The 27,300-nt window shown below is 40.8% G+C and overlaps 3 protein-coding genes across 11 annotated transcripts in view; 2 read left to right on the forward strand and 1 right to left on the reverse strand.

Annotated features, from left to right (window-relative positions):
• The window catches only part of CMSS1 (cms1 ribosomal small subunit homolog), an 83,421-nt gene extending 82,764 nt beyond the window's left edge, over positions 1-657 (forward strand). Inside the window, exon 10 of the mRNA XM_083737418.1 lies at positions 438-657. Coding sequence (XP_083593544.1) covers positions 438-521 — 84 coding nt within the window. The 3' untranslated portion in view covers positions 522-657. The remainder of the gene's footprint in view (positions 1-437) is intronic.
• The window catches only part of DCBLD2 (discoidin, CUB and LCCL domain containing 2), a 46,615-nt gene continuing 19,735 nt past the window's right edge, over positions 421-27,300 (reverse strand). For 5 of the 8 annotated variants that reach the window (XM_083736660.1, XM_083736659.1, XM_083736662.1 and 2 more), the window contains 10 exons: positions 26,589-26,722; positions 25,609-25,649; positions 24,347-24,562; positions 22,082-22,206; positions 20,387-20,534; positions 19,851-19,976; positions 18,635-18,728; positions 18,082-18,131; positions 16,062-16,199; positions 10,993-14,992 (listed from right to left, as the gene is read on the reverse strand). In XM_083736660.1, coding sequence (XP_083592786.1) covers positions 14,550-14,992; positions 16,062-16,199; positions 18,082-18,131; positions 18,635-18,728; positions 19,851-19,976; positions 20,387-20,534; positions 22,082-22,206; positions 24,347-24,562; positions 25,609-25,649; positions 26,589-26,722 — 1,515 coding nt within the window. In that variant the 3' untranslated portion in view covers positions 10,993-14,549. Of the gene's footprint in view, positions 2,160-5,159; positions 5,214-10,806; positions 10,864-10,992; positions 14,993-16,061; positions 16,200-18,081; positions 18,132-18,634; positions 18,729-19,850; positions 19,977-20,386; positions 20,535-22,081; positions 22,207-24,346; positions 24,563-25,608; positions 25,650-26,588; positions 26,723-27,300 lie in introns of those variants that run through there. The other 3 variants (XR_014563591.1, XR_014563592.1, XM_083736664.1) reach the window with 3 other exon arrangements.
• Positions 1,985-11,677, forward strand: LOC310843594 (cell cycle control protein 50C-like; the record flags this gene model as incomplete). Of its 2 annotated transcripts, XR_014563630.1 has the most annotated exons (8): positions 1,985-2,185; positions 3,339-3,449; positions 4,525-4,626; positions 5,038-5,128; positions 5,391-5,531; positions 7,975-8,184; positions 8,774-10,334; positions 10,523-11,677. XR_014563630.1 is itself a non-coding variant. In XM_083737185.1 (7 exons), 7 exons carry the CDS (start codon positions 1,985-1,987, stop codon positions 8,956-8,958), a joined length of 1,041 nt encoding a protein of 346 aa, XP_083593311.1. In that variant the 3' UTR covers positions 8,959-11,677. The 2 variants fall into 2 exon arrangements, 1 of the variants encoding a protein (XP_083593311.1); XM_083737185.1 differs by having other exon boundaries at positions 8,774-11,677.

Below are 27,300 nucleotides of genomic sequence, written 5' to 3' on the forward strand. Positions count from 1 at the left end.
AAGGGTAAGGTATCAGCTGGCTGGAGTAAGTGAGTTCGTGAGAGAGACAGCACAATAAATGTTTGCATGGGGGTCTTGCAGTAACCTTCAAGGGCAGCCCACTGTAGGCAAAATGCCCTACTGCTCCCCCACAGATCCTGGCCCTCTCCCTGACAACACCATTGTGCCCAGATTGCCACTGGCCCAGCCACTGCAACTGTACCCTAAATCTGCAGCTGCACTTGCACTGCCACCATGATGCAGTGGCAGTTTGGCCATGGCTTTTGTGGTGAGGAAAGTGGTGGCGTTACAGTGGTGGCACACGTGAAGCTGCAGTGGGGCTGACAACTGCTGGGGTGGGGAGGAATGGGCAGTTTAGCCTCCTGAGGCAAAGTTCTTCACCTCGCCTCATGAAAGTGCTTGCCTTGGTAACCTCTAATGTTTTATTTTTTCTTCAGATAAGGAAAGAAACCATTGAACTTCTGGAAATGGGACTGATCAAACTGTGCAGAGAGGGCTCTGTGAAAGTGGGACTCTTTTAGATATGTTTGCCCTTGAATTCAACTCATCCTTCAGTCTGCCCACGTTGAGGTTGCTTTTTAATTTTGAAATGCATATAGTGGAAAACCCTTTTGTCACCCTTAATTCTTTTGCAATAAAGCTGGCTTTTGTATGGAGTCCTCTACTGAAATGTTCACGTATAATATGAAATCGAAAGTCAACACAGATTTTTCCACCAGCACATAAAGTAACTATTAACTTAAAAGATTTACTCAAAAGTATAAGCTAGTGGGTAAGAGACTGTGTCATGGGGAATCTCATTTCAGCAACAAGCTCACTAGGAATCCTTGAATGAGCCTCCAGGCCAGTTTGGGTATACATATATATCTCAGCTTAATAAGCTGCAGTTTAGAAATAATAGTGCCAGCTTGCTTTAAAGAGCAGTTGCAATGATTAACATGATACATGTATACAAAACACTCAAGGAAATATATAAATTTTTACTGTTAATAATGATGATAGTATTGTCTCCTGAGCTTTTCTTCTGCAGCTCTGCATATCAATACAGTTCAGTTTTCTGGAACGAAGTAACCTCCAATAGATCACCTGTACTGTGGCAGAACCATGGCTAAAGTATTTCCAAAATATGCTTAAAGATCAGTGCCAGTGATCATAAATTGTCAATGTATAGGGATAACTACCCCTCCTGTTTTTCTTTAGGGGAACTCCCCTGTGTTACTAATATCATTACCATAGGTCGTTGTAATCTGGAATCTGCCACTGTGAATTCAAAGTATCAGGTAGCAAACACTCGTTCTTATGGCAGATATGTAGACCAGGAAACTTGAAGCAAAATGGATGCTGTTTGTGAGTAGGATGCTTACTTGGCCCCAGAAAAAATGCAGAGCTGGTATAACCATTGTCTATCACTTGATTCTCACCCTACTTGTTATTAGCAAAATCTGCCCTTTTACTTCAGTTTCAATGCAGCTTTGGAATCTGTGAGGGCAGGGAGAAAGGGAAGCCTTAAGTTGTGTCAGTCGGTAAAATTTATATGCTGAAAATCATTGGTCATCACAAAAACGCAATTAAGTCAGCTAATAAATTTGACAGACAGAAAATCTGAGGAGTAATGTACCACCCTGCATGCAAGATTTCCAAATAGACCAATGCAGATGATCCTACTAAATTGTGTCCTAAGCTGTGTGGAACATCAATAACAGCAAAAAGGGTGGCAGCCTTGTGCAGGAAGCAGTGACTGGTGCAGGAAGCTGCCAGATATAAGTCAGGTTAAAGTACACCAGCAGGAGGATGGCACAGGCTGGCTAAAGGTGATTATGACAATAAAGTACAAGGAGGGCGTTATTCCCAATCAAATGGATCAAGTTAATAAGTAATTCCAGGAAGTTACCAAGGTTCTTAAAAATGCTAAGTAGATAGCAACAGATGAAAAATACTTTACGGTACGACACAAAGGCCAGCCAAAGACTTGTCCGGCATCAACATGAATGAAAAGAGCACCGTTTCACCAAACCGTCCATCGAGATGCCCTGATAATACTGCATATAAACAACAGAGGCTCCCAGCCTGGAAGCCCCAGCTCACCCCAGAGCTCGTCCTCCCAAGTTTCTTTATCATTAGCCTCTTCTGCCTTGTAATGGGAATTGTACTTCTATTGGCTGCGACAAGAGTCAAAGAAATAAAGGTTTGTTTTCATTGTGTGCTAGAAAGCATGCATTACAATATTGGTAGACTGTATTTGTGTATAAGTGAAATAGAAATTTACAGTGTATTTATTTTGTTTTGCTTAATTTTCATAACATTTGTATATGATGTCCTCATTAATCCGAAAGCCATAAAATAAACATTTTGGTGCAATCCCCAAAGTGGAAGTACTGACCTTGGCTCCCAGAGACCTGACTTCAATACCCACTTTGGCTATTATGTTCTTTATTTCTTTCGCAAAGGAATCAATAATGTAAGTAGTCTATATTGGTGAGCATTGCAACATCCAGGGAGTGAGGTAGTGATCTGAGGCCAGACTTAAAAGCATTACACTGGTGTGAGCAGCTTCAGTAAATGAATGGATAGAATATCTGAACTGGCTTTTGGACCAACAGGTCTACCATTGTCTAGAGAAGTTGGGAAAGGTAGACCCTCCAGACTATTTAACAGTTGAGCATTCTGAAGAGACTACAGATGGACCTGGCAATGGTCTTGTTTAAATTGTATCTGTAGACCAGCTGCCTTTGAGACCATTGGTGGAAAGGTGAGTTACAAATATTTCAAATACAATAAATATTGGGGTGCCATTAGATAAGCTTCCAGGCCTGTTCTCCACAGGGGTGTTTTTTACTCTTTTAAGGGTTGTGTTTGTTTGTTTGTTTGTTTGTTTGTTTGTTTGTTTGTTCGTTTGTTTGTTTGTTTAACTGTTGTGTTTTTAAATGCTGTAATCTACTCTGAGATGTTCTGGTGAAGAATGAGTCAGAAGTACTATTAACCACAATAAGTGTCAAGCTTCTCTTGCAGAATAGATGTAATTAAAAACACATGATTGCGTACACATTAAAAGTGGGCTGCAACTAAATAGAAATAGTATTTACCAGTGGAAGATGCTTGGACTTTGAAGAACTTTAGGGGGAAGGATGTTCCAAAGGGGTTATTCAGGACATTATCTTGGCATGTCATTGCTGTCTTAGCTGGAAAGCTCCTCTGAGGCCATTTAGTTGTCCTGTCACATTTGACCATCTCATGGAAATCTGCAAAGGCCAAACTGTAAAGCCTTTAAAGCTAGGAGACCTTGTTCTCCTTTTGCAATGATGACAATAACTTGGCCTGTTTCTTTCGTTTCTTGGCAGATTAATTATTCCGAGATATGCTCACATTGTTCAAAGCTGCGTGAAAACTCATCAAACTGGGAGAAGGAATGCCTGTGTTTCACCAACTTCACACTTCAGGAAAGCATGCAGGTAAGTGATTGTGGAAAAGTGAATAATAGGTTGGGGTTTTTTTAATAAGCAACACAAGAGCAGCATTAAAATTAACAACATACAGGGGGAAAGGAGAATATTTTAAGGTTATTGAATAAAGAAAAATAAATTGTACCTAAGGAAACCAGAATGATTTTGAAGTAAACGCTTTGAAATGTTTAAAACATTTTGTGAGTGTTTAGCCGAGTTAAACACTTTTATAATTTCAATGGGAGTGTGTTAAACACATGCATAATTCTCACTGTAAAATCAATGGAACCTCAGTGTTTCAATTATTGGCTGAGTTACACCCTATTGTACTTTTAGAATTTTAGTGCCTGGCGTGCACTGGTCCATAGGGTCACGAAGAGTCGGACACGACTAAACGACTAAACAACAACAACAACTTTTAGCATCTAGCCAATTTTAAGTAATTTTAGTGTGTTAGCTCTTGTCATTCAGTGACTAGGGCTACAACCCTTAGCGTAGCTTGACCAGATGCAAAAAGAGGACATTTGTCACGCAGGCCACACCTGCCAAATTTTCCTTTTCTGTTAAAGGTGCAGTAGCCCTGTCTTCTTTTGCATCTGGCACCCTACCTTAGGGATTGATTCCCATATCCCTGCCCATCTTTCAGGAGCTTATCCTTCAGTTTATTCAATCAGTGCTGAATTCAGCAGCTGAGGATGTGAACTGCCTCTGTGGAAATAATGTCAGGCAATCAGAGCAGCTTGTCTATGCTGTTTTGACTGGTTTCACGAGCGCATCAAGCTATGAACGTTAGAGGAAAACCTTGTGGAGTAATCGGAAGAGAAGATCATTTTCATTTATGTATGGCTAGCCTTACTCCACAAACCAATAAAGTAACAATTTAGGCTTGTCTCTTGGGCTTAGTGATTTGGAGTCACACCAATTCTTGCCCATCAAAGATCTCTAGGGCTTTTGATGGCACTTAGATCTTGGACATTCAAATTACTGTCCCACTTCATATTAGCTATTGTCAATAGTTTGCCAGATTTAGCTTCGAAACTCATTTTTTAATTCCTACATGTTGCCCCTTTAAAAAAAATTGCAGGGTGATGTCTTCATGTACTATGGATTGCATAATTTTTATCAGAACCATCGTCGCTATGTCCTTTCCAGAAAAGATGCACAACTATTGGGTCGGAAGGCAAACGTAAGGTGGTTTGAAATTCTTTTAGTACTTCTGATGTTTGTTTTAATCACATGATGCCATTTTAAGGGTAGTAATTCTTAATATATTATTGACCAGAAAGAAGTCTAGCTGGTTCAGGAATGTTGTGCTTGCCATTCATTGTCTGGACTTTGCAATGTAATGCTGAGTGAGGTGGGCAATGTAAACATTTGAGAGGGAGAGTCCTTGGCCAACTGTTAGCAGCCACACTAGGAAATACACTCCCTGGCATGGTGTGACAGTCTTTCCCCATTGATTTTTCATCACCAGATGAAAAGACGTGTCTTTTTCAGAACACATTTCCTGCCGTTTATGAATAGCTGCATTCTTTAACATTATGGCTTGATTTTTCAGAGAAATGTGCTCCTAATTGCATTATGGTTTTGAATACAGATTCAGAACAGCAATTGTGCACCTTTTGCAACTTATGAAAACGGGACACCTATAGCTCCATGTGGTGCAATTGCAAACAGCATGTTCAATGGTGAGTGCTACGTGCATCTGATAATATTTACCTGAATATGCAGTCTTCATTATCTATTCGAACTGCAGCAAATTAAGATTTCCCTCTATATGATAGAAATGTAAGGATGTCATCACACAGTCCCCATTGGAGGTTTTTTAATGTCGTGCTTTAAATGTATGGTGTGGATGTGAACATATTGTCTTGAATCAGCTAAAATAGTCAAATTACATGCATTCAATACTGACTTAGCATTAAATCACTGTTTCTAATTTCCATACAGACACAATACAGCTGTTCTACTATCCTACTTCTGTAAAGGCTGTCAAAGTCCCACTTCTGAAGCAAGGGAATGCCTGGTGGACAGATAAAAATGTGAAATTTCACAATCCATCTGCACACAACTTGTCTTCTGCATTTGATGGTAAGAATGATCCCATTATCTGAAAGGTGGTTCTTCAGTTTTTGAAATGCAGCTAATGGGCTTTCTAAAACTGTCCCCGCAGGCCTCTCTTATGAGGCCCTTGGAAATCTTTCCTGTACATTTTTCACTAGCTCTGCTTCAGACCTAAGTGTTTTTACCCGACTGGAATGTGCCTTTGAACTTTGAGCATGCTTTTGAGGTTTGATCCATTGCTTTGAGGTTTTCCCCCCACAATCAAGTGTTATATAATTTTTATTAAATTAAACAAACAAGTAAATGCCTCTTGCTTGTCTGGATGGAGGACAGAAGAAACTAACCTGCTGTAGAAATGTGAATCGTTCACTTGTTGCTCTGCCTGTTTGCCTGTGGCCCTTGGAAGGTTGCGCCAGAGGGGAAGTGGCCCTTGGAAGGACAACCCCATCCCTGATGCAATGTAACCCAACCAAAGCCATAGCTTTCACATGGAAAAATATTGAGCTGGTTCCTGGGAAAGATTTTAGTACTCAGAAGAAATGGTTTTCCTGCAGATGGAACAGTGAAATCCTTACCCATTTCCATAATATATATATAGTCTAAAGTACAACTATTCATTGCCTTTGCCAATGCTGCACAGCTACCTTTTCTCAAGGCCAATGCATCAGATTTTTTTCCACCATGGCTGAGCACCTCGGACACCATCACAAAACGGTGTGCCCTTTCCTTCCCAGAACATGTGCCCATTTGCAGTGCACTTTCGCTTTAAACATGGTTAAAAAGATGCCTCAATATTGATGTTAACTACGCTTAAATTTCCCACTTCAACTGAGGTCAGGAGCAGGGCCAATGGATGCAAATCTGCTCCAACTTATATGCATACTGGAAAAGCAACTTTATTGAAGCTACATTCCTGGTATATTGCTTGACATACAAGGCAATCCTGCATGCCCCGCTGAACAGTGGGACATACTCCTTCATAAGTGTGTCTGTGATGGCTGCATATAACTCAGTACTCACTTACTAGGGAGTAAGACCCTTTGTTTAGACTACTTAGGTCAGACTTCCTGAACCTTGGACCTTCCAGGTGTTGTTGGACTCTAGGTCCCGTCTGCCACAGCCAGCCTGGCCAGTGGTCAAGAATGAAGAGAACAATTGTCCAAAATATCTTGAGAGCACCATATCAGCGAAGGCTGAGGCATGCTTACCCACTAGTAAGGTTAGACTATAAGAAATATATAGTAGGATGTAGCCTACCTTGATTTCAGCAATGCATTTGACAAGATGCCCCATGATATTCTTGTAAAGAAGCTGGTAAAATGCGGTCTTGATTATGCTACCACTCAGTGGATTTGTAACTGGCTGACTGACCGAACCCAAAGGGTGCTCATCAATGGTTCCTCTTCATCCTGGAGAAGAGTGACTAGTGGGGTGCCACAGGGTTCTGTCTTGGGTCCGGTCTTATTCAACATCTTTATCAACGACTTGGATGATGGACTCAAGGGCATCCTGATCAAATTTGCAGATGACACCAAACTGGGAGGGGTGGCTAACACCCCAGAGGACAGGATCACACTTCAAAACGACCTTGACAGATTAGAGAACTGGGCCAAAACAAACAAGATGAATTTTAACAGGAAGAAATGTAAAATATTGCACTTGGGCAAAAAAAATGAGAGGCACAGATACAAGATGGGTAACACCTGGCTTGAGAGCAGTACATGTGAAAAGGATCTAGGAGTCTTGGTTGACCACAAACTTGACATGAGCCAACAGTGTGACGCGGCAGCTAAAAAAGCCAATGCAATTCTCGGCTGCATCAATAGGAGTATAGCATCTAGATCAAGGGAAGTAATAGTGCCACTGTATTCTGCTCTGGTCAGACCTCACCTGGAGTACTGTGTCCAGTTCTGGGCACCACAATTCAAGAAGGACATTGACAAACTGGAATGTGTCCAGAGGGCAACCAAAATGGTTAAAGGCCTGGAAACGATGCCTTATGAGGAACGGCTAAGGGAGCTGGGCATGTTTAGCCTGGAGAAGAGTAGGTTAAGGGGTGATATGATAGCCATGTTCAAATATATAAAAGGATGTCACATAGAGGAGGGAGAAAGGTTGTTTTCTGCTGCTCCAGAGCAGCGGACACGGAGCAATGGATCCAAACTACAAGAAAGAAGATTCCACCTAAACATTAGGAAGAACTTCCTGACAGTAAGAGCTGTTCGACAGTGGAATTTGCTGCCAAGGAGTGTGGTGGAGTCTCCTTCTTTGGAGGTCTTTAAGCAGAGGCTTGACAACCATATGTCAGGAGTGCTCTGATGGTGTTTCCTGCTTGGCAGGGGGTTGGACTCGATGGCCCTTGTGGTCTCTTCCAACTCTGTGATTCTATGATTCTAGGGGTAGCTGGTTCACCTATAGCTATTCATTTTTTTTTCTCTCTCTCACTCCCCCCCCCCCCCATCTATCTCAGGCACGGCTAGACCACCTTACTGGCAAAAACCAGTATATTTATTAGATGAAACAAACCAAGAGAATAATGGCTACACAAATGAAGACTTTATCATCTGGATGCGTGTATCAGCCTTTCCTACATTCAAGAATCTTTACCGTCGCCTCAGTCGCATCAGGCAGTTTGTAAATGGTCTCCCAGCAGGGATGTACAGGCTACAAATATCCTATAGTATCCTTTCTGTGTGGGTTTGTGTCATGTTTTATACTCTGCATGTTTTAGGTATGTGGGTTATAATTGGCAGATTTTCTGTAGACGGTGAGGGTAATAGCCAGAGTGCTACCTGGCAGGCTAATAATGCATGCAGTTCATTGTGAAATGTAGCTGAGTTTTGAGGAGAGCTTCTGCTTGTCACTTGGGTGGAGGAAACATACAGTGGGCTGATGCAGATCTCTGTTTGTCTAGCTCAGTCTTCCCCAACCTGGTACTCTACAGATGTTTTAGACTGTAGCTCTCATTATCCCTGACCATTGGCCATGGCTGCTGAAGCAGATGGGAGTTCCAATTCAAACCTTCTGTAGAGCACCCCACTAGAAAAGGCTGGTAATAGTGGTAGTGTCCCATGAATAGAAGATGTGTATTGCAACGAGAGTAAACTGTGAAAAACTACATATATTCCTTTTAAATATGCCTTTTGCATTGTAGGTGCTAAAACAAAAATCATGGATCTAATCTTGTTAGCAATACCTAACCCTTCGGCATCTTTCAATACTCATGTATGCTCCAAACTGTTAATAAAACTTTAACATCATCCTGTCAGATTTCCCAGTTTCAAAGTTCAAAGGAGAAAAGCAGGTGGTCTTCTCAACAGTAACATGGAGCGGAGGAAGAAATCCTTTTCTGGGAATAGCTTACACAGTTACTGGTGCAGTGACACTGCTGGCAAGTTGTATCCTTACAGTGGCTCACTTGAAATCCAGGAAAAACCCCAGCAGGGGACTATAGGACGGTTCCCTTTACTTGCTAAAAATAGTACAAGTGCCCTGCCAAGTCAGAGACCAGAATTGAGAGATACCTAAATTTCCTTCCCGATTCTCAGCACACCATCATCTGCTCTTAAACCAGGACTCCAAAAGACAGTTTTGGATTTTGGAACCTTGTTTAAAGGCAAATGGTTTGCTAAAATCACTCTGCAGATGGCGCATGGATGCAGTGGCAAACCATGGTTTACGTAGAACACAGGCAGAAGTTTAGAAACAGTAATATTTGAAGGAAGGAGTCTGTGAAGTCTCGGCTCACGCAGCAATGGGCTGAGTTCCTGTCTGAATTCATCTAGTACTTAGTATAATGAATGCTTGGCTAGGAACTATGTCAGTACATTTGGTCTGATGAATGTTTACAGCTAGGTTAAAAGTTCACGCAAGTTCTCAGGTAACAGCCATGTGGATCCCTGGCCTCTTGCACATCCTCTGCGGCAGTGACTCTGTTCCCGAAAGTGTCATAGGCAGAACAGCACATTGCAAGAAATGTAGAGTTTAAAAAGGAAGAAGCTGTCAGTGTAAGTAGTGTTACACATGAATCTGCTCATTAAAATGTCTATTTCCATTAGTTCATCTTTCTTATTGAAAAGCTCTGTACCAAAATTATATACAGCTTTCCCAAATACTGGCCTCTGAGAGATTAAAGAGTGATTTATTTTGCAGCATGCAGTGGCATTTATACACTTCAGGAGATAAAGCAATAAATGGCACCACAGCCAGCTGCCACCAGGAGGGAATTTTAAAAAGCGCCAGGCAATGTCAAGTTAGAATTAAAGCAAAAAAGTTGCAGTTAAATCCCTCTTGTTAAGAAATGCTCTGTGGATTTTAATGACAAGGAAGTATTAATGACAAGGAAGGAGACATGCTGGGTTTTCTTGGTGCAAAGTTGTGGGGCTTTAGCTCCACGTGCGCTGTGCATTCTTAGTCTTGTGCTATATAATTCTCAGCATAGTGGTTAAGGAGTGCGAAAGCAGAGCTGCTAGATCCATTATGAACCAGTAACCTGTCGCCCAGTAGCCAGTCAAATGCTTCCAAGAAGCCCCATGAAGACAACAGCCCCCCACACTATGCTATTTGTGATCAACTCCTGCCCGGAAACCAATGTCCCCACTGTGGAAGGATGTGTGGGTCCAGAATTGACCTCCACAGGCACTTATGGACTCATTGTTAAGACCATGTTCATGGAAGACAATCTTACTCGGCTACGAGTGAACGCCAAAGAAGATGATTTGCCAAACTAGCAACAGGTATTTAGAGAAATACTGCCTCTGAACCTGGGGCTTCTATTTAGGTGACCATCACTATATAGAGCTAATCTCAGTAGATTTATCTAAACATGTGGCTATCAGCATACAGTGGTACCTCTGGCTACAAATTTAATTTGTTTCGGAGGTCCGTTCTTAACCTGAGGTACCACTTTAGCTAATGGGGCCTCCTGCTGCCGCCGGCGCACAATTTCTGTTCTTATTCTGAAGCTAAGTTCTTAACCCAAGGTACTACTTCCGGGTTAGCAGAGTCTGTAACCCGAGGTACCACTGTATTTTATGGCAATGAATTATGTAAATTAGGCATTCTGTGAAGATGTACTTAACAGAACTCATCTGTCTTGTACCATCGTTCCAGTATTAATCAAGGGGGGGGGGGAATGGTTCACTAAGATAACTCCTTTCAAAAATTATCAGCGCTCTTTTAACGGTGTGCTATCAAGACAGATGGGGTAGAACAGAACAAGCCTGTTTGCACAAGTAAGCAATAGGACTGGGCTGCTCTGAATCATCTGAACAATATGTAAGTCTGTTGTGCTGTGTCTTACCTGCTTATTGCCACTGAGGTTCTCATGTCCACAAACAGTAGCAAGATAAAATCAGGACTGTTCTATTTGCCGAACAGAAAGTGTTTGTCAAAATGTAGCTGTAATTGACTCTCCATCAACTGGGATATTCAGCAACATTAAGCTCCAAAATGGAATCTGCTTACTTTTTTCCCTGTACAAGAATCATGAGTTCCACATTGTGCATTTTATTAAAAGGTTTTAACACATACATTAAAAAATTGCTATTCATATTATCTAAATTCTAGCAACATATACAGAGTGACTACAGAACATGCTGAGGTAAGGAAGTACATTCTAGGAAAACAGCCACTCGACACTTATTTGCATCCATCTCACCTGCACTAGCCGAGTGACACCTCTGCATACCTTGAGACAATACCAACAGTGAGCCTAAACCCCCAAACACTTGTGTGGATACTTGCCTGTGCTGTGTGTCTTACATTCAGGAATCAATAAGTTAGTACCTAAAATACAGGGGCAGTAAATCAAGAAAGCTGTTTTCATCTAATCGGCCATTTAATTTTGATACATTCAATTGCTCACACCATTCCTTTTATACTGTTGTAATATTTTATGTGCTGGCAAGCTTAAATCTGCAACATACAGTGGAGGTGGACTTGCTTGTACTAAGGTTTGTGGGTTTGGATACCTGCAAGACTGCAAACTAAGCATATACACTTTTGTGCACAATTCCAGTAACAGGTAGCTTTGAAAAACAGCCATACCGTGGCTTTTGGTAGTCTCTTCTATGTACACTTGTCCATTTTTGTAAGAAACATCACACATACACAATTCTATACTTTGGTGTGGTACAAATACACCAAGCCACTCTAACTGGTGCAACATTCAAGTTAAAACACTCAGAGCGCAACCCCTATAACATGTTTAATCAGAAACAAGCCCCATTCAGTTCACTGGGCTTACAACTAGGGAAGTGGGTACAAGATTGCTGCCTTGTTTTCCTTTAAAGATAGCTACCATCTGTTTAGAATCTAAGCAGAAAATACATTTCTAAGAAGATTTTTTAGTATCTAGGAAACTTAGGTTGTGTTCTATTCCACTAGGCATTTGGAAATCAGCTAGGGTTATTTTCCTGTTGCTTTTCTGCCATTAATTTTAGAGTTTGACATAGTTTACTTTGCTATTTGTAATGTAGCATTTGGTGCACTGCCTTGTAACATATGCAGAAGAGTGATTTATAAATACTGTCAATAAATAAAGGTAATAGTTTTTAATTCTGTTTACAAGTAGTTGTTTGCTCGATGTGTGCCACTGAATCCAACTGCAATCTCAGGATTTTGAAGAATTTAGGGTTCTGATTCCGATTTGTAACCAAGAAGTCATTTATAACCATTTATAACTGAGCTAAGGAACTATGTTTTGACTGGCAAGGTGCACAAGTGCTACCATCTGAACTTAAAAGAGTTAATCCCTTGAATTTTACTTCCAGAAATGAATCACCTTTTGGCAATGGCGGGAGGTGGAAATCACTCTGTTGCAAATGTGCTATTTCTACAGTATGGCTTTCAAAGATGCAGATATGTAAGAGTAGGACAGCTGAGTCTAGAGACCCTAACAGAGATAGACAATGACACGATTAGGGTGTCATATATTCAACATAGATTTCGTTGAATCCAACCTGGCAGATATGTACCCATATCCATTGGACCAAACAAAGCAAGAAATTATAGACTAGGCCATAGAACAGAGTCTAGATATACACATATTCTGAAAGTTTTCTTAGGCCACACATTTAGCCTCGGTGTACCGTAGTTTACAGAATAAAAATAAGTTATGTTATCACTTTTATAAATAAACAAAATATAAATGGAACAAAGCACAAGAGCGAACCAGCATGCCATACTGCTGAAACTAAGTATTGGACTAAGGCTGTTGCTCTCAAGCTGTTATGGGCTTCAGTCCTCAACATCCGAAGCGGCCCCAGGCTAGAGAAAGCTGGGCTAAGGAGTACTAACTACATTTAAGAGTTGTGATTGTCATGATTTACCTTTCCAGCCAGCTACATTGAGATATATTGTGCATTCAACAATACAGACCACAATAAAAATAGAAATGGGCAGTATCCAATACAGTTCAAGTGGATTTTGGCTTCCTTACCCTTTAACCCCCTGCCAGCTTCTCTCTCTCTGAAGATTTGGTGTCTGTGCAGAGGACGAGAGGAAAGGAGAATGTCTCATTCTGCAAGTGGACAATCTGCTGATAGCAGATGAACACAACGGGATAACACCCAATATTCTTTTGAACTATATGTTCATAATGAAGTCCATAAAACTGGGCTATTGCGTATAGAGGGGATATCACATTTATCTGTTCTACATCATCGCTACAGTGCTGTTATAATACAATAAAAACAAAGCATTCTTTTCATGTCACCCTAATGTGCTTTGTAAAAAATATATACACATTTAAAGCATGGCCAAAGGGAGACTGGCTTGTAGGTTATACAACTATGCTTTCAGCAATTCTCATTGTGCACAAAAGTTACTAACTAGTTTCAAGTATACAAACCTTGGAAAAATAATCTCACTAGGAGTTAGAAGGTGAAATACCTTTAGTCCCGAATGAAATGGTATGATAATTTTGAACTTGAAGAATCTAAGGGTGAAAAAGATAATTTTTATGCAATATATAGTAGATCAAATGCCAATACTTTAAACATTGCTATATTTCAATCTAATCGCCATCTCACATTCAGAAGGCTCCATGACATCAATGCATATATGCATTTTCTTAAGGCATATACCTAAAATCATATTGGGAAAACCAAGCTTTTCATCTATGCATGTAAAGACACCCTGATTTACATTAAAAACCTACATGCAATGATGCCAGTGTGCTTATATTTTACAGAAGTGAACTTATCCTTCCCTAAATAAAATATTTTATCTGCTGTTTGAGGCCATCATTGGAGGGCTTTGGGGCATTTTTTTTTAGAAATTAGAGTTTTAGTTGAGCCAAGGATTCCCAGTAAGGCCCTTTTTAGCCCTGTAACAAATTTTAGCAAATGTATCATCTTTAGGGAATTCACCTCCCTAGGAAATGGCAAGGAGCACCCTCATATTTTAAAAAAGTAGGGAGAACAGCATTCATACAAAACTACTCCAAGGGATCAACAGAGAGTGATTACTAATGTATAGCAAGTCATGCTTGCCAGAGATTCCAGGTATTTTCTACACTACCAATTGATTTCATCAAAGAAATCAAAAAAAGGAAACTCTTGTTAATTTTAGGGATCAATTTTCCTTAAAATTGCCACTAACCTCCTGTTACAGGAAGCACAATAATCAGTTTACTTTTACAATGTGAAGCCTTGCTAGATATCAATTGTTTTGTTGGGACTCAGTGACTTTTTCTATATCCAGAATAGTACCTTTCCTTTTCTTGGCTCATGGACCATAGATCATTTTGATTAATTATATATCTATAGTGGCACATTATATATCTGTTTTGGAACATGTAATTACACTCAGCGATTCAGCATCTTTGAAAGCTTCTCACACCTGTCTAGCAAAAAAATGTAGTGCCCATCAGTAGTGAATGGAAAGCCCATCATTCTATAAACAGGAAAGCAGTAGTTGTGTACAGACCCTCAAAAGGGCAATTGACTCATTTTTTCTGGGCTCCCACCAAGTCACACATTTTTCTTCCAACGGATCTCCAAAGTGATCTCCAAAGGATTTAATTTTTGAAAGCCACATTCTCTAGCTAACATCTTCTTTATTCTCTGTGGAATGTGGCATGTTCTGTGGTACCTGGTATACCAACTCATCTGTGGGATTGAGTCCTGGCATTCCTTTGGGTGTGTCATAGAGTACTCGAGTAGGCGATGAACTATCTGATCTGGAAACAAGTTTGCTGTATGCCCCAACTATGGGAGCGGCTTGATTTCCTGGAGCTTTGAAAGTAGATACAGTAGAAATGCCCAGGGGAGCTGCGGGATGACCTGACATATCCATCACAATTGGTGTTGCATATTCTGGTCCAGTGATAGGTAGCGGCTCAGCATAGGCATGGTAAATCTCTTGCTCAGGTGAATTGTAAGGATCCATATCAGCATAGCTTGTTTCGTTTCCTTCTTCAGGTTTAAAGGTTGATCTCTGGTGAAGTGTGCCAACAATTCCTCCCACCAGTGGCTGTGCATACTCTGTACAAAGAGAGACCAGTATCGTCAAGGGTTTTCCAGCTGTCACATACTGCCATTGCACTGGTAATAAACAAAAGGGCACTTGGAACTGAAACGGGCCAGATCACACATGAGACTGCTCCAGTGGGAAGATCTCAGGAGAGCATAGGGTCACTGTTCATTTGAATCAGCACCTCTACCTATCAGTCATGTTATGTGGCTACTCTGATCTTCTGGTGGCACCTGAAATTTGGGCAGTGGTTTCAGGCTAACAGTGGTCTCAAGTGTTCCTGGGATGATCAGGCTGGGGCCACCATATGTAAACCAGTCCAAACATATTAATGGATATTATATATATATATTTGCTTTTTATATATATATATAAATTTCCAAAAATGATGTAATATATATTCTTATCTTATACAATATTTTGGACTTCCATCAACGACATCTGAAGATTTTTCGATCTTTATCACTTAATCTGCATTTCATTAATTTTACTATTACTTTTAAAAATCCTTAACAAATAAATCTATTCATAAATTTTCTCTGCAATATTTCCCATAATCCTCCTTACAAAACTTCTTGCAGTGTAATCACATATGCCATATTTAAGGCATATTCAGTGAAACAATAATAGAAATCAATACTTCTGAGTAAAGAGGTCCAGTTAAATATTTTGTGAATTATGTTTTACTAGCTGCTTGAAAAGGTGTGAGCTAGTTCAAATGATTATTGGTCACACTTGGACTTTACTTGAAAGCATGAAAAAAAAACCAATCAATTATTAGGAAAAGTTAGTTTTGAAACTTCTCCATGGTGGGATTTTCAACTAACCACACTCAAGCAGATTGTTCATAAAAACTCAAGTGACACAATTCTGTGAGAGGACTGTACCACATTGGCTAACTCCAGAATCAGTCCTTCTACAAGCTGTATTTGGACATCTATCCCCGGCACAGATTTTTAAAAGAATTTAGAAGGTATGGGAAGAAATACAGGAAGGTAAAACTATTGCGATTTAATCTGCAAAGATATTTAAAACAGGCACCATTTACTGAAATCAAGATAAACTGGAGAAGACAAATACCTGCAGTTTGGGTTTGTAACATGGTTGTAACTTCTCTTGATTTAAGGCAACTAACTTCACTGCTGCTGTAACGAACAGGCGTTTCCTCGTGCTCTACAGACTTGGCAGGAAGAAACTGCTTCATGCCTTTCCACCAACCTACATCAAGGTTTACAAGTGACATGGTTATGAATCAATATGCACTTCCTTAGCTTTGGAACTTCCCCTGTAATGGTTACCTGGTTACTCTGGGGCAATTTGCCTGTTCAGCACAATTTTGGGCTACACAGACAAACAGTGGTGAGCCCTTGGCTCACATGCTTCCCCTGTAATCCTTTCCTCTTCCTGCGTGGCAATGAAGAGGAGATTTCTTTATTACATCTCTATACCATATTAGTGGCAAGAAACTGGAAAAATGAAACAATGCCCACGATAACAGAATGGCAGACTCTTATGATTGAATACCTTGAACTGGCAGAGATGACGGGGGAAGTAAGAGGGGTCTCAAACCAGAAAGTATACAAAGAATGGAAAATATTCAAAGATGACCTAAAAACATATTGTTCAAATAACAATCTCCTTGCGGAACTAAACTGATCCTTGTAAAATACAATGTGTAAATGTTAATTTACTAGAGTACACGAAAACAAACCAGGGTAATAGAAGGCTGTGTGTTTAAACGTAAATAACAATACAAGTACAATGAGAAGAACTGGAAGTCTTTTATTTAGAAATTTAATGAATGATTGTATAATAGTGTAAAAAAAAAATTGTATCTTTCCTTTCTTTTTTAATCTTTATGTGTATATGTTTACATATATACACACACATATATATATATATTTATTTGTATTTTAATTAAAGATGATTATTACATTTCTATATGACGTTTCAACCGAAGATCACAGAGTGGTTTACATTACATCTAAACTCAGAGGAACTTTGGATAGTTCAGTTGTTCAAACAACCCAGAATCAAATCATGGTTTGTGATCTCAGCTTGTTAACAAACCATAGTGTAAACAAACAGAAGACCACCTGCTAAGAAGCGCAGAGGGCTGTGGTGCTCGTGTGCTGCCTTATGTGCTTCTCACAAGCATCTGGGTGGCCAACGTGAGGATTCTGCACTAGATGGGCCACTGGCCAGACACCGCGGGCTTTTATGTTCTTATGCGTTCTTTCAATGCATTGGTGGTTGTATGTTCAATGGATATATGCATGTATAGGTCCTATGCGCCACCTCATGTGGCAGAGCATTACACATGTAGATCTATACATGGTGGTGGCGGTGAGAGAGAGAGAGAGAGAGAGAGAGAGAGAGAGAGTGTGATCACAGAATTGTAGAGTTGGAAGGGACCCCAAGAGTCATCTAATCCAACCTCTTTGCAATGCAGGAATTCCCTCATGTTTTTGTGAAGGTCCCTCTTAAGACACAAACAGCCCAGGAGGAAGAGGACGGGGCATTCAGCACATGTGACAAAGACAGCAGAGCCAGTCTAGAGTCTGGTGATGCACTTCCTCTGAAACTCCACCAGAATGTTGGAGTCTCTCACAGATGTCAGCTGGCCACAGAGTCAGGGAGGAACAGCACTTTGGCAGGGAGAATAAAAGGGCAGTATCTGAGGGAGAGAGTTAGATAGGGTTTGTTTTGAATTAGAGCTAAGGCTCAGGTTAAGAGATAGGGTTTGATTTCCTGATCAGTGAAAGGCAGCAACAGACGGAGCCAGCCATGCTTCACGGGGGGAAGTTGTTCCAAAAATTGGTGGAGGCATTAGGAAGGCCTTCTCTCTTGTTGCCATCAACAGTGCTTCCACCCTTGGTAGGAACAGAAAGGGCCTCCCCTTTAAAACATACGGGGAGGAGAAGACAGGAAGGATTTGGGCTGCTCAAATATTCAAGTCAAACACTAAAGAGGCTTTGTATGAAGGGGCTGAGCAAGCAAGTGCTTGCCCAAGTCCAACCATTAATAGATGGAATTTGCACATATATATGTTCATCTCAATGCTTAATGATGCAGCTAGAGGTGCTATAATGGTTATTACCTGCACGATCCCAATATGGTATGTCATAGGTTCCTTCTGATTTTCTCTTTCTGAAAAAGTGAGTGAAATGCAGAACACACCCAAAATTAGTGTCAATATGAAACGGCCATTTGAGATCAACACTGCGGGTACTAGTTTTGAAGAACAGGTACAGTACAGTCTTTTCTGGGGTTGCATGGATGTGTGTGGGGTGTGAGTGGAGAGACTGAAATACTAAGGGACTGATCTCCTTCTCACTTTATTTCAAAGAAATAGCAGCAAAGACAACCGTCCCCTGGAAGTTAGTTAAATTTGCATGTTCTGTTGATATAAAAGCTGCTGAACCTACCCAGCCTTCTCAAGATTTATACATATCAAAGTTGTTCAGGTTAAAGTACTGCACGACTAGGACAAGGCCCTCCTGAACACACATCCACACTAATTTAAATTATTCTTCATGTTAATGCATAAATTGAGCATTTTAATTGACCATATTTCATTTCTCCCATTTCCTCCTGTACCTATTACATTTCCTCCCTTGTAGAGGATGCAAAGCATTTAATTATTCCTTTACCTGTTTCTCCAATGCCAGGCACAAACTAAGATCAAAATGAGGGTGGTAAGGACCATGACCAACACAGGAACCAGAACAGCTACCAACGCCACATCTGAAAGCCATTAAACAAGTGGAGTCCATAAGCATTGCAGGCACAATAAACAAAACCCCCTTTGTTCCTTGTACAAATACTGAAGAAAGTTCATTTAAAGCTTGTAATAGCATCCAAATATTACTGCAGCAAAATACCATTTTGCACCCATAATAATATGTAGCGGAGGGGGAGGGAAAGTGAATTTGTGCACCCACCACACCTGTGGGCTGTCTTGGACAGTCACTAGAGCCACCAATCTGTCAAAGTTCAAAAGGCCTCATTGTAACCACCAATCAGCCCATTCCCATTTACAGCAAGGCCCCTTTACAGGCGCCAGTTTGAATCCAAACGATCGCCTGCAAACAAAGCAGAGCTTGCTGGCAGTGTCAATCAGCTGGCCCTGAGAGCTGGCCCCTAAGCTGTGGTTTGGTGAGAAATGTCCTCTCAGACCAAAGTCAGGCCTAATGAGACCCAAAGGCCCATCTCGATATCACCCCAGCAAAACATTTCAAGCTGAGAATGTTTGTTAAATTGTACATAAACTGGTTAGTAGTTGGATATCCATTTCTAGTTTTCTACTCAAATTTAGCATGCCCTGTTGGCTGTGGTCTAAACCACCAAGCCTCTTGGGCTTGCCGATAAGAAGGTCGGCAATTTGAATCCCCGTGACGGGGTGAGCTCCCATTGTTCGGCCCCTGCTCCTGCCAACCTAGCCGTTCGAAAGCACGCCAGTGCAAGTAGATAAATAGGTACCGCTGTGGCGGGAAGGTAAACGGCATTTCTGTGCACTCTGGTTTCTGTCACGGTGTTCCGTTGCACCAGAAGTGGTTTAGTCATGCTGGCCACATGACCTGGAAAGCTGTCTGTGGACAAATGCCGGTTCCCTTGGCCTGAAAGCGAGATGAGTGCCACAACCCCATAGTCACCTTTGACTGGATTTAACTTTCCAGGGATCCTTTACCCTTTACCGTATATGTCAACTACTATCTCTGTTACATGAATCTCTAATACAATATATATATATAATATTAATAAATCAATATAGTTGGCAATATACCAAAAACATAGCAGGGAATCAATATAGCATTACTACTGACTCTTAGCCTAATGCAATGCTATTTGCTATATAGATGTCACTACCTTTGGTTACGCTTGGAGCTACTGTAGTGTTCTTGATCTCCGGAGTGAGGGTGGTTTTATCAGTGTGCAAGGGAAAGTCATTGCTGTTCCTGGGTGGTGGGGGTACTGTAGGTCTTGGAGCCCGAACTTTAAAGAAAACCAAAATTTAAAGGTCATGCCATTCGTTAAAGCACCAAGCAGATTCCTTTATGTAATGAAGCATGCTACAAAATACAATGGCATTTGTATAATCTTTAATATGCCAATACAAAATTGCTGCTAAGACGTGCTGTGCTGGCAAATGAATGCATGGATTACTGCCTAAGAAAACTGTTGCGAGCTGCATTGTGCTCATACTTTGGGAATAAAACTTAAAACGTTGATACAATTGCTGCATGCCAGACAGTCAAGCAGTGCAAATTTGTTAGTAGAGATGTTATTCAATGAACTGGGAATAACACAAACTGGGAAGGCACAAACAAATTCGGTCTGTATCACACTCTTCTCCCAAGGCAAGTCATGTTAATATAAAGAATGATAAAAGTCACTCCACTTACCAACACTAAACTGACATCCTAGCAGTTCAACTTTCATTGCGATTTTCTGGTGCCACTTCAAAGGGTTTATTCTAATGAAACGAGCAATAATGGGTGGAATGAAGTTATTGCGGACTTCTTGATAATACCCAGTGTTGCCTTGAAATACCTAGAAAAACAAAATTTGATGTAAAATACATCATTTTCCTAAGACATTAGGAGTTCTGCATTACAAAATACTGCTCCAGGAAAATAAGCTAATACTCATTTTCTTCTGCTTGCCTAAGCTACTCTGGGCAGCAGACATAGAGTTCTCAATGTACAGATGGCTCTAGTAGTGTAAGGTCAACTAATAAATAACTTATTCTGGGGGTTTTAATTAAATACCTTTTATTGAAAAGCCTTGTATACATCTGCTAAATGACACATTAAATGAGCTCCAACCAGATACTGTGTGTGTGTGTGTCTGTGTGTGTGTGTACACACACAGACATACTGCAGTTTAAAATGTTCACCTACCCAATAGAAAGCCCATCTACCTAACCTGCCGTCAATTACACTCAGGTTAACTACAAAAGTTTAGGTAGATGTGCTTTTCAAAATTATTATTTTGTATGCCCAGAAGAGGGCAGTCAAAAGCAAGCATTACAGTTCATTTCTGATCATTTTCCTAGTGTACTAAGCACTTAATATATTTACTAATCTAATTTACAGCGGTACCTCGGGTTTAAGTACTTAATTCGTTCCGGAGGTCCGTACTTAACCCGAAACTGTTCTTAACCTGAAGCACCACTTTAGCTAATGGGGCCGCCAGAGCACGATTTCTGTTCTCATCCTGAAGCAAAGTTCTTAACCTGAAGCACTATTTCTGGGTTGGCGGAGTCTGTAACCTGAAGCGTACGTAACCTGAACCATATGTAACCTGAGGTATCACTGTACTACTGGAAATACCAATCAACAGGAGTCTCTTTTGAAAAGCTTCCCTATATTTTCGTGAGGTGATAGATACGCAGCATTTATCTGGGGGAAACTGAAGGCAAACCTTCATTGATGTGACCTGCTACCAAAACCTTGGTAGTGATAGAGTCAGATTTGCACAGCATCCAAGTTCACAACCTGTTGCCTTTTCCAAGCACAAGAGGGCAAACTGCTCTACATTAGGTCAAGCAGTATAAATATGTAACGCTGAAACACTTCAACGCAGCATACAATATTAGTAATGTACTACCATCTAACAAATACACAGCATACATATTCTTCATTGTGTCAAAAGCCTAGATTCAAATCTCTCCCCCCCCCCCAAAAAAAATCCCAGGATCCCATTTCCTCACGCTCCTTCTATGCATGCACATCACACAGACACACACTGTAAGCATAGATATATTCCTGGCTTCTGCTGGAATTCTCTCCTCCTTCGATCCAAGGAATACACATGCAAGGAGAGAAATCCTTCTTTCCTCCAGCCTCTGTTTCTTCCATGTATGCTGGATGGGCTCGTGTGACCCATGAGAGACTAACTTATGTTCCCATTTTCAGAGTTCTGTAATAAGCAGCATGCGCCAACATTTAGCTTTCTATCCTTGGAAGAATGTTAATTCCTCTGGAAAAGCACCTTCATACTTAAGTGATGATTCCAGAACCATTAAACACACACCCAGAGTTCCTATGCACTCCAACTTCATCTTATTTTGCACATAGAATATTGGGCAGGCTTACTTTATCCCTCTCAACACCAGGTTCTTTGTATACTGTCCACTTCTGCCCATCGTTCCTATACAGAATCCTGTAGGCAGAGACATAATAATGGTACTCTGCTAAGGTGGATCCAGTAGTTATTATACCTGTGGATAAGAAGGTTCTCATTTACAATAAATAGCAAGAGCATTTTTAAAACATTTAATCAACACAGACGCTTGCCCAGCAAAAACAGAAAAGGGAATTACGAAGAACTCTAAAGAAGGATCTTTCCAAACTGGCTCAATTTGCCATGAAATAGCAAATGTGGTTCAGGGTAAGGGTAAAATACTGCCCATTGGGGCAAAAAATAAAATAAAAATCTACATATACACTGATGGGCTATAAGCTGGTGATAGCAAACACTCCAATTGGCTTTACAGGCCCTGGATCATAGAACTGCAGAGTTGGAAGGGACCCTGAGGATCATAGCTGTCAACTTTTCCCTTTTCTTGCGAGGAATGCTATTCGGAAAAAGGGAATTTCCCTTTAAAAAGAGGGAAAGTTGACAGCTATGCTGGGGATCATCTAGTTCAACCCTCTGCAGTGCAGGAATATGCACCCGTCCCATACGGGGATCAAACCTGCAACCTTGGCATTCTCACACTCTAAACAACTGAGCTATCCAGTCTGACAATGGCTGACCAGAAAGGAATATTGAGGTCAGGGTTGATAGGCCGATGGAAACTTGAATCAAATAGGTGGCAATGGTGAAAAAGGGGCAAATTCCACGTTCAGGATTGTTAGGAAAGGGAGTGAAAATAAAACTGTCAATATTGTAGTCCCTCTCAACAAATCTGTTCTTCAACTACACTTCGAATACTTTATAAGGAAAAAAAAAAGATATTGAAAGGTGCAAAAACAAATTAATCAAAATGCTCAACTGTAAGAAAAGGTTGCCAGGTTTGGATTTATTTATTTTTAATTTGGAAGGCAAGAAGGAGGGACATGACAGAGGTATATTAATTATGTGTGGGGACAGGAAAGTAGAAGGACCTTCTTCTCCCTCCCCCTCACAAAACGAGAACCTGGGCTCATGCAGTGAAGCTGAAGGATGGGGAATTCAGGACAGACAGGAGGACGTATTTCTTCACACAGCTAGCTCATGGTTAAACTATGGAATTTGCTACCACAAGATGAAGCGATGTCTACCAACTTCAGACTGCTTTAAAAGGCAAGCAGACAAATTCATGGAGGATGATGCTATCAGAAACTACCACCCCCAGGATCAGAGGCAACATGCTTCTGAATTCTAGTCACGGGGAAACCACAGCAGAGGGAGATGCTGCCTTCATGGCCTGCTTGTGGGCTTCCCATGGACCTCTGGCTGGCCACTGGACAGACCATGACACTGGACTAGACAAACCTTTGTGGCAGGCTTTCCTCCTGCCTTGCCTAACACAGAGCCAAAACTAGCAGAGGGCTCAAGCATCCATCTCTGCTACAAGAGGCCATTACTAATGTAAGGGCATTGCTCATGTATAGCACTGGACTGAGGACATGAACACACACACACACACACTTCTTTCTACACCGAAAAGGCAATATCCGTAATATCTGATTCAGTATTTGTAAATTGTCATGGAGATTTGAAGACACGAGAGTAAACATGTCCTTAAATAACTTCCAAATGTCACAAGTATTTTTTGTTGTTCTAATAACGTCTATCTGTTTTGTAAATAAAGCTCCATGTGTTCACTGTAATTGTGACTTCTGCACTTTTATGGCTTTTTAATGCTTGGCCTTGTGTTTCAATCTGCTATTGTCCACGGACCGATGTAATAAATGCCATTCATTCATTCAAAGCATCAGGGGTGGACCTTGGTATTATGGTGTCCTGTGTGAGGCCAAATGTTGATGACACCCCCCCCCCCATACACACTTCCAATAATGATGGTAATGGGCTTTGGGAAGGAGACACAAGGCTCTGGCAGAGTTCTACAGCCCTCCTACCTCCTTCCCAAAGCTGGGAAAACACTAACTAGGCTTTGAGAAGGAGACAGGGGACCTCTAGGACTCAAACACAGCCTCACACCTCCTTCCCAAAGCCCAGTGCCTCACTTGCCCAGCTTTGGGAAGGAAGGAGGTGGGAAGGAACTCCCTTCACCCCTGCACCCGGGGGGGAGGGGCAAGTCGTCTTGCCCTAAATCCACCTCTAGGCATTGGCATTGGGGTGTTTACTGCTAGGAGAGGACTTGTCCTAAAAGGACTCTTGTCCTTTGAAGAATGAACAACAGGTGTGCTTACCTGTTATGCGTTGCTCTTTGTTTAGGTCTATTTGCAACCACTGATACTCATCATTGGTAAAAGCTGCCCAAGAGTGTCCAGGCCTTTTCAACCTGGCTCTTTCTGGCCTCCAGGTGCTGGGCTGCCCCACTTGCTCAGGCCATTCTAGAAATGACGATGCATTAATCTGCGAATCAGCAATGACTCCAGACTCCATTCCCAGTGTCCCGTAGCAACCTAAACATACAAAGCGTCCAAGAGATGGTGCAACTTTTATAACACAATAAATACTTAAACCCTTCCCAAGGCCTAAAGACAGAACAGGACCTAGATCACAATGAACCTTGTACCATTTAAACAACATATACTGAAATGCAAGTAAGTTGATTATCTCTCATCGAAATCCCTATCTTTGCAGACAATTATTCCAACAAGAGGTTTTTATCGCTACTTTAAGGAAAACCTGGACTTTAGCAACATTCAAAAAAAAGTAGCACAATTTTGGATCTTCCCTCCGGCCACACCTAAACACTTTGCTCTGGGATGTTTGGTTGAAACCTCTCTTTTGGTGTTTAGTTCTATGGCAGAAACCTTTCAGTTTTGCCATGCGTTTGTTCTAATGTAGAGATAAACCTCTACTTGATGCTTGTATAGATATATATATATTCATAAAATTTGTGACCTACTTTTCATTATAAAATAATCTCAAAGCAGGGTACAGCAGGTAACACACAACAAATTTAAACAAGAAAACGGTAAAAACAGGTGAGCGCAAAAACACAAGAGTTAAAATAGCTGTTTACAAAGTGCAACAATATTGATTCAGCCAAAAGCCTGGGTGAGAGAGTGGGTCTTCTTCAGTTGGTATTAGAAAGACTTGATGCCAAATATATCTGAGTGGGGAGGGAGTGTCACAGTTTTTATCTGAAGCACCACTGCTTTTATAGTATCATTTTTTTAAATGGTTGGTTTTAATTGCTAGCAGCCCTAAGTGGTAAGCACCGGGAGGGCATGATACAAACATTTATCTAATAATAAGCATATCTGATTCTGAAATAGAATGAAAAACTTCACAGATCACTTCAAGGAAGGGGGTGCAGGAGAGTGGGAACGATTATCTCCTTCAATAACTGAGAAGGAAGGCGGGATAGTTCAAGACCAAAGTTGGAAGATCTCCATTTAGCCACGAGTTTATGTTGGCAAGGGATCAAAGAGATACCAGGCTAGATAAGAGTAAAGATCCCATTAAACACAAAGGGGCAATATAGAGAAGAAAGGCTTACCACTAGTTTTGAAAGTGAAGAGACCTGAAGACAGTGCTCCTCTGTGTAAAAAACAAACCAAAGACACCACAAACTACATCTTTAGTTCCAACAAAATGTAACATTTCCCCTTAATTTCTCTCTCTGTGTGTGTTCTATTACAACATTGTTCAAGGGTGAGGTGCTTCTGTATTATAGCAGTAAACTCACTACTCTTGGCACACTATTCTAATACATGGGATAAAAGCTGCGCAAAAAGTTGATCTAAAGGACTTCACCCTGGGAAAGAGCCATAGCTCAGTGATAGAGCATCTGCCTTGTATCCCCATCATCTCTAGTTGGGAAGAATCCTGCCCAAAAACCTGAGGAGAGTCTACCAGCCAATATTGAGCTAAATGAACTGATGGTTTGGCCACAAAATTTCCAAGATAAAGTAAGAAAAAGCCAAATCGCACAATTTGACATCCAGATTGGCATTTGGAAAATGTGGATATTCAAGAGAAGTCATGCAATATTGTATTCACCCTGAGTAATAATAATAATAATAATATACCACACTAAATCTTAATGCATGACTTGCAAGAAATATGGACAGTGGATAAAATGGTCCATCTATATTTCCATCGAAAATCTTTATGGAGTGTGTGAAGGCTTTTTAAATACTGCCCATCTCATATTTTAAGAGTTAAAGAAAAGGAATGACAACAAAAGTTGGCTATGAACAAGCTGCATTCATGATAATCAGCAAGAAAGAGAAGGATTTTCACGAACAAACAATGTTATGGAAAACTGCTTTAAAAAGAGATATTTTCACAACTTTGCAAGAGCAATGTTTCATTACTTATAGGCCAAACTATCTAATAACACTACAGGAGCATTGCAGCATAACAATTTAACTGATATCCTTTTTAGCCTTCATATTTCAGAACTAAGTGTTTACCTGCAATGATGTTTTAACAATACAGAGAAGTAGCAAATGAAAAGCAAACATATCGACTTACGCTTTTGAAGTGACATTGTTAGCCAGAGAACTTTCATAGTATGGAATGCCTTTGCTGATTACGACATTGATCTGACCTCCTAGGACGTTGGACACCACTCCTGCATGCACCCCAGCCATGCAAATGGAGGAAGACTTAGGAGAGAAGATAGATTACTTACTATCTGATAGCACTTCAACAGTTTTCAGTAGGCTAAAGAAGCTACTGCTAACTATATGGTACGTATTAAACTTTCCTTTTGCAAAATTCTAAGCACGCAAAAAATACACACTTTCCCACTCAATCCAGATATAATTCTGTGCCAGAACAGAAATGGCTAACTTGTAGCATTCCGGATGTTGCTGGACTAAAACTCCAGCCATCCCTGAGGATTGATCATGCCAGCTGAGGCATTTGGAGGGCCAAAGTTAGCTAGCCTTGGTTAAGAGATATTGTCACTGAAAACCTGTCTACAGCAATGTGCCTTGAGTGCTTAACATATTACAGTGGTACCTCGGGTTAAGAACTTAATTCGTTTTGGAGGTCCGTTCTTAACCTGAAACTGTTCTTAACCTGAGGTACCACTTTAGCTAATGGAGCCTCCCGCTGCCGCCGCCACGCAATTTCTGTTCTCATTCTGAAGTAAAGTTCTTAACCTGAGGTACTATTTCTGAGTTAGCGGAGTCTGTAACCTGAAGCGTTTGTAAACCGAGGTACCACTGTACATGGGTAG

Source organism: Podarcis gaigeae (genome assembly GCF_964106915.1).
Source record: "Podarcis gaigeae genome assembly, chromosome: 4".
NCBI classification, from domain to species: domain Eukaryota; kingdom Metazoa; phylum Chordata; class Lepidosauria; order Squamata; family Lacertidae; genus Podarcis; species Podarcis gaigeae.